General features: G+C 41.5%; 1 protein-coding gene across 1 annotated transcript; it reads left to right on the top strand.

The window, feature by feature from the left end:
• The first annotated feature begins 345 nt into the window (after nt 1-345).
• On the top strand, nt 346-6555 carry LOC134618056 (low affinity immunoglobulin gamma Fc region receptor II-like). Its single transcript, XM_063463259.1, has 6 exons — nt 346-444; nt 1244-1279; nt 1390-1653; nt 1733-1978; nt 2065-2224; nt 6430-6555. Exons 1-6 carry the CDS (start codon nt 414-416, stop codon nt 6467-6469), a joined length of 777 nt encoding a protein of 258 aa, XP_063319329.1. The 5' UTR covers nt 346-413; the 3' UTR covers nt 6470-6555.
• Nucleotides 6556-6930: the final 375 nt, after the last annotated feature.

Below are 6930 nucleotides of genomic sequence, written 5' to 3'. Positions count from 1 at the left end.
AGCTGTAATTAAAATGTGTTCAGAGGGCCTCAGTGTCTGAATGGTTCCAGTTCAGCTCCATAATATTGATTCCTGTGTTTCATCTCATATCTGTCTCTCACTGAGGGGGACGTCCACTACATGGAAATGGATTTGTTCATCAACCAAACTACAGATCACTGACAGCAGAGGACATCTGATTGTTTTTAGTTTATGCTTTTCAGGAACTCGTAAATGTCCGAGGCATGTCACTGTGTTCAAAATTATATGTTTAAGTACTGTTTAAAAATAAATGACTTGTGTTTCTTTTAGAATTTAGTCCCCCTCCATTGTGTGTTTGAACCAATAGAAAGCTGGTGCTCAGAGGAAGAGGGCGGGCTTTACTTGGTGTCAGTGAGAGAAATGAAAAAAAGCTCAAATGAGTGAGAAGGACGATGAAGGAAACATCTGTGCTGTGTCTGCTCTGTAAGTAGAATCTCTGTGTTTGTTTGAATCCTTGTACTTTGACTGTCTGCTCTCCTGATAACTGATGATGGAGGAGAAGACATGAAAAACAAATCAGGCTGAATTCAAGTTCAAAACACCACGAGGACCAACTGCAGGTCTGAACTGACTCTTTATCTTTGCTCAGGAGTCGAGGAAACACAGCAGGCAGAGAAAAGATCAAATCATTCACTCATTATATCAACACAGCTGGACAGTGTAACATTAAAATTTATAATGACTGCATATTTTTCTTTATATCTTCATGATGCAGTCAGTGCACCTACAGTAACAATAATAATGGTTTAAAGAGCTCCTGAGATGAAAAGGAGCAGAGACTGTTTGAAATCTGTTTCCTCAAAAAACTTGGTGTAAAATCGTAAAACATGTTCACTTATTGTTTGAGGTTAATTGGGGACTCATAGTTGGCCCCAGGTGTGGATGTGAGTGTGTGATAATTATTGTGGTGTTGTATACATTGTTAACCCTGCATTGGACTTCAGAGAAGTGTCACATTGATACGCTGCTGCTTAACCAGTGACAGATGGGCTCCAGCTCTGTAGACCTAAAGATTGAAAATTAGTTAAGAAGTTGGATGATCTATCAAATATTCAACCTTACATACGTTTTATTTTTTTGTCAAACTTCATTTAAACATATTGCATCATATAGAAAATGTGTACATATATCATGAAGAGATGAGTTTGTGTGTTTATCAGCTGTTTGTGTGAAGTTGTTCTTTGTTTTCACCTCAAATATTTTCTCTGTCATTGCTCTTTAGTTCTGATCTCACTGCTGAGCTGCACAACAAACCAAGGTCAGTAACCTTCTTCTGTCACAGTTTAAACCTCAGAAATGCTCACTGATATGACCTGACTGGGGTAATGTGTCACAATGTAAAAAATAAACAGATTTTAACCCTCACAGCTCGTCTGACTGTGAGTCTCAGCAGCTCTCAGTTCTTTGAAGGAGACTTTGTGTCTCTGAGCTGTGAGGAGGACGACAGCTCTGCTGGATGGACTCTGAGGAGAAACACAAGCAAAGAACAGAAGACTCAGTGTGGAGATGTGTGGGGAAAACCAACTGGTTCTTCCTGTAACATCAGCTACACTTATCCACTGGATAGTGGAGTTTACTGGTGTGAGTCCAGAGAGGGTCCCATCAGTAACATGGTTAACCTGACAGTCACTGGTAAGCTGAGTGTGTGGAGTTAGTGTTGATGAAGCTGTGTGTAAATGGATGAAATGCTGTAGTTTGTCTCTGTGTTGAGGTGGATCAGTGATCCTGCAGAGTCCTGTCCTCCCTGTGATGGAGGGAGATGACGTCACTCTGCTCTGTAAAACAGAGACCACTCCCTCCAACCTCCCAGCTGCTTTCTATAAAGATGGCTCCCTCATCAGGAAGCAGCCTACAGGTCACATGACCATCCAGCATGTTTCCAGGTCTGATGAAGGCCTCTACAAGTGTGACATCAGCGGTCATGGAGAGTCTCCATCCAGCTGGATCACTGTCACAGGTGACACACTCACCTGTCTGTGTTTCTGCAGCTTTCAACATTCACAATGTGACGACAACTTAATAAATGTGTTTGCTTTGTTTTAGGGGAAGACACCACCACACCTCCACCTACATCGACACCTCCAACTACATCGCTCTCGCCACCTGCTCTCTCTGTGCTGCAGTTGTTGTTTGTTAGGTCGGTCTATGTTGTGGTTCTACTGGTGTTACTGGTTATGCTGAGGATACAATGTGTTCACAGAAGGTGAGACTCAGACTCAAACTCAGACTTCCTAATTTTACATGTTGGCTGTGGCTCAGGAGACAGACCAGGTTACTTACTAATCCAAAGGTACAATCCTTCCAGTCTGCATGCGAAATATCCTTGGGCAAGATATTAACCCCAAGTTGCTCTTTGATGCATCCAGCAGAGTGTTAATCTTTTTGAACATTAGATAGCAAGCACTTCCATGGAAAATGCAGAAAAAGTGCTTGTATGAATGGTTGAATGATGCAAATTCTATAAAGAACTTTGAATACTCAGAGTAAAAAAGCACTATATAAGAACCATTCCATTTAACATTTTCAAGTTGGGTTAATAGAATAACGCAGAGGTAGAATTTTGTTTTGTTTTCATGGCAGGTCTGTGAGTGTGTGTGTGTATTTAAGATATTATTTTAAATGAACTTAGCATGAAGGTGAACATCAAATTCAAAACATTAAGTTGATTCCCTTGTTTCATTTTTGTCTCTTAATCTACAATTTGAAATCTTGTTCAGTTGTAACATGCGTGTTTATTATACTTACTGAGTGTTGTTCACTGTGAGCTGGACTGTGTGTTTGTGGTCTGTGGTTAACTGAAGCTAACAGCTCTGCAGACGTCCAGCATCCTGTTTCTGATAGAAAGAAAACACTTCAGCTGCAGGTGTTTCAACACAGAGCTGTTCATTTTTAAAAGAGGAAGGAACATGGAGACATCATTTGGAAAAGTAAAAATATTAATACAACTCCAACATTTTAAATTCTTTCTCACCATCTTTATTTAAATTGTGAGTCTGACTTTATTAATGTTGATGATTTGGTATTTTCTGTGACATCCTGACATGTTGAACATTGATCCTGATGGTGAGCGCTCACAGCTCTGTGGTCAGTCACTTCTTCTTGTATTTAATTTTTTTTTTAAACCAACTACTCTTCCTGGCTGCTCTGCTCTCTCTCTCTCTGGCTCCTGATGATTTTTAGTTTTAGTGTCATTTTCTTCTGAGTTATCTATTTTGTCACTAGTTAGCTAACATAAACTAATATAAGTCTAATAGCAACAACCAACTAGTGATGGGTCGTTCGCGAACGAAATGGCTCTTAGAGCCGGATCTTTGAAGTGAACGACGCGAGCCGGCTCCTTATCGCGAGCCGTCGGTTTTTTTTTTTTCTTTCTCTCACCCTCTCTCTCGCCCTTTTTTCCGCTTCACTCTGCATGCGAGCCTTGTGCTTTGCGCTGGGGGGAGGGGCGGTAATTACACTCAGTAGCAGAGGAACAGAGCGGGAGGGAGAGAGAGAGAAAGAGAGCCAGGGACAACAACATCACATTAGAAAGGTATAGTAATCATCCATTAGTGGTGTGCGATACTGCATATTTTGGTATCGATCCGATACCAAGTAAATACGGGCCAGTATCGCCGATACCAATACCGATACTGATACTTTTCAATAAATAAGGTGGATGCCTCATTGAATTGCTAAATCGCAATTAATTTTCCTGACCTTAAGTGCTTTTTATGATTTTTCCTTTTGTATTATAAATTACTTAAAATTCGGCACATAATTAGAAGAAATAATTTATTTATAATTAAATAAAAAATGTTTTATTATTGTGGCGGCTCGTGGTCTGTGATGTCTGATGTCGCTGCAGGTGAGATGGATTCAACTTCACTGCATCTACAATGATGCCTCGCCGGCTTAAAATCTGTGCACTGCTTGTTTTGGTGTTGATGTGTACAGCTGGCAGCAGGAGGGCTGCAGCCCTTGAATGTGGGCTACTGTTACAAACACCGTGTGATCACCGTAAGGGTGGACTGGGCGGCTCTGGGTGAGGCGGAGGCTGGCGCGCCAGCGGGACCTGCCAAGCTGGAGATGGAGGTCGAGGTGCGCGGGGGTCCTGCCCGAGGGCGGCATGCTGTCCGCTTCGGCCGTCTGCCCTGCTGCCTCTGAGCCCCGGCTCACTTCCACTCCTGCTCCGCCGCCGCTGCTGGCCAGCTCCCGGGCTTCCACTGGAGGCGCGGGCGACCGCCAGAGTGGACACTTTCCCGTCGCTGGGCCGGGGCATGGGGCGCCGATGGTTCGGGCCGATTCCCTCGCCTGCTCGCGGGGTGGGGTGGAGCGGGCGAGGGGGGTATGGGGCAGGGCGTGTTCTGCGATGCCGCTGCAGGTTTGGTGGTGATGATGTGTACGGCTGCCAGCGGGAGAGCTGCAGCCGTAGAATGTACTACAGCAACCGTGGGATTATTGTAAGAATAAATGATGCTGCGAAGCACGAAAATGCCATTGGGTCTGCCGGGGTGGCGATCTCTCTCTCTTTTTTTTTTAATCTTAAGTGCAGGCAAACCAGTAAACAAATTAAAACAAATACTGTTGATAAACTATAATAAAGAAATTAAAATTAAAAATTTCAACAACAAAAACAACGGTATATATTATATTGGTAAAAATATAATTAATATGTAAACAATAACCCCCAAAGTGTCTAAGTCAGGTGATGTGAAGAGAGAGAGGGGGGGAGCAAAGTGTGCCTGCTCTCCGCTGTCACAGGAGCTGCGAGTCCGCCGACCTGGCTGTTTCTGCTTTGCCGAAAGCGCAGCATAGCAAATAAGCAAAATTCAAAGTAAAGAATCGATCTAACCAGGCTAGTATTGATCCGATACCGATCCCGACTTGGGATCGACACTATCGATATTTGGATCGATCCGCCCACCACTATCATCCACAACTATTTTCAGTTGCAGATGATAAAGGAGTCAGAAAGTTTATTCATGCAGGCCCACATGACAGAGAATATGCATGTTCTTTTTGTTTTTCATTTTTTAATTTATATTTAATTTATATTTAATTGTGTTGTGGTTTGCAGTGTTTAAATTTGTAAAAGGAAAAAGCTGAAAATTTAAATAGTTGAAATGTGACTAGTTATTTATTACATTTTATGTGGAGTGAATAAATAAAAGTATATCTACGGTGACCCCCAGAGACAAAGCACGTAAAAACTCCAAAACACGTAAAAACTCCAAAACACATAAAAACTCCATAGCACGTACAAACCCCGAAGCACGTACAAACTGTAAAACACGTAAAAACTGTAAACACGTAAAAACTCCATAGCATGTAAAAACTCCGAAGCAAGTACAAACCCCGGAGCACGTACAAACTCTAAAACACGTAAAAACTCAGTAGCACGTAAAAACTCCAAAACATGTACAAAAGAAAACAGAAGTGCTCCAGCATGCTAGGCGCAGTGTTGAGCTTTTGTTACCTAGTGGCTACACAAGCCAGCAAGTACTAACGACCGGATTTGGTGTGTGGTAGTAGCAGGTAAATGAACATTTTTTTAAAAATTATTTGATTACATATGAGTGCTTGTGTATAAATACACAAACAACAATTGTGTAATTTAAGTGATCTAAGTAGCTCTGGAGTTTGTACGTGTTTTCTCTCTAGGGACCACCGCATATATTTATATATAAATAAAACCACTTTTTTTTACATTAGTAATTTCTTTTGTGCATAATTTTATATTATTGTTAATAATAAATTAATTAAAGCAACAAAACAACCTGAAGAGCCGGTTCGGAGCTCTTTTTAGTGAGCCGAACCGAAAGAGCCGGTTCTCTAAAAAGAGCCGGAAATCCCATCACTACAACCAACCACCCAACGATATGATCCCATGTTCTGTATTCACAGAAGATGGCGCTAAACATGTTTTTAAAACTTTAAGCATTTTTTCTTTTCTTTAAATTCAGCTTAAAAGACAGCATTACATCTATGTCAGTTTTTGAGCGGAGGGCTCAGTGATTTAATTAGCCTTTATATGTGAGCATTTCATGTCCTCTTTAACTTCTGCATGTAAAACTACAGCAGCACCTTCCTGTTGTTAACACCAGTTCAATACACTCTGAAGCAGAGGACACTCCTCTCTGCAGTGTGTGCTGTTTTGGCTCATATTCCTGTTCATGTTGTGAGAGCACGTTGGCTTTGTGGTGAAGAGAGTCAGTGTGAAAAAAGATGATGGCTGCTTTGTGGTCGTCCACTTTTCTTGTTCTCAGAAACTCCCTGTTCTTTGTACTCGCTCTAGTTCATAGCAGATATGTTCAGACTATGCAACTGTGAAGAGCTGCTTAAAAGAAAATAATAAAATTTATTAGCCGTAGTGTAATAATATCACAACACAGTAACTGCAGTCATTTAATGTTTTTTTTTCTGCAGAGAAGGATGCAGTTGCAGACAATTCAGCATTGAGAACTGAAGATGTCAGTTATGGACAAACAACCAGAACAAGAAAGCCCAGGTACAGCTGCTCTTTATCTTTGACTTTGGACAGAGACAAGCGAGCTTCTCACCCTGTTTACAGCCATCATGTTAAGCTAAGCTCTGAGCTCAGACCTGTGAAAAATCTCAGGTTCTCAACTCTGTCAGAAATAAAGTGTTTCCTGAAAAGTTGACAGTTCCTTTAAAGAGATATAAGCAGCAGAATGTGAAGGCAGTTATAGATCTGTATTCGTCCTTGTACTGAAACACAATGAAAATAGTTTCTACACATAGTGTTTTTGTGTCCCACTACATGTAATGTCCTATCCTGTTCCAGTGGTGGATATTCATATTGAACATTGCGCTGTCACTTGGTTTTCGCTCGCTCTGTGGTAGAGTATCACTTCCTGTTCCTGCTCAAACACAGTGGTGTTTCTGAGTAGCTTATCTGCTTTGCAA

Source organism: Pelmatolapia mariae, linkage group LG3_W (assembly GCF_036321145.2).
Source record: "Pelmatolapia mariae isolate MD_Pm_ZW linkage group LG3_W, Pm_UMD_F_2, whole genome shotgun sequence".
NCBI lineage: Eukaryota > Metazoa > Chordata > Actinopteri > Cichliformes > Cichlidae > Pelmatolapia > Pelmatolapia mariae.
This window is presented reverse-complemented; position numbering and strand designations above follow the sequence as displayed.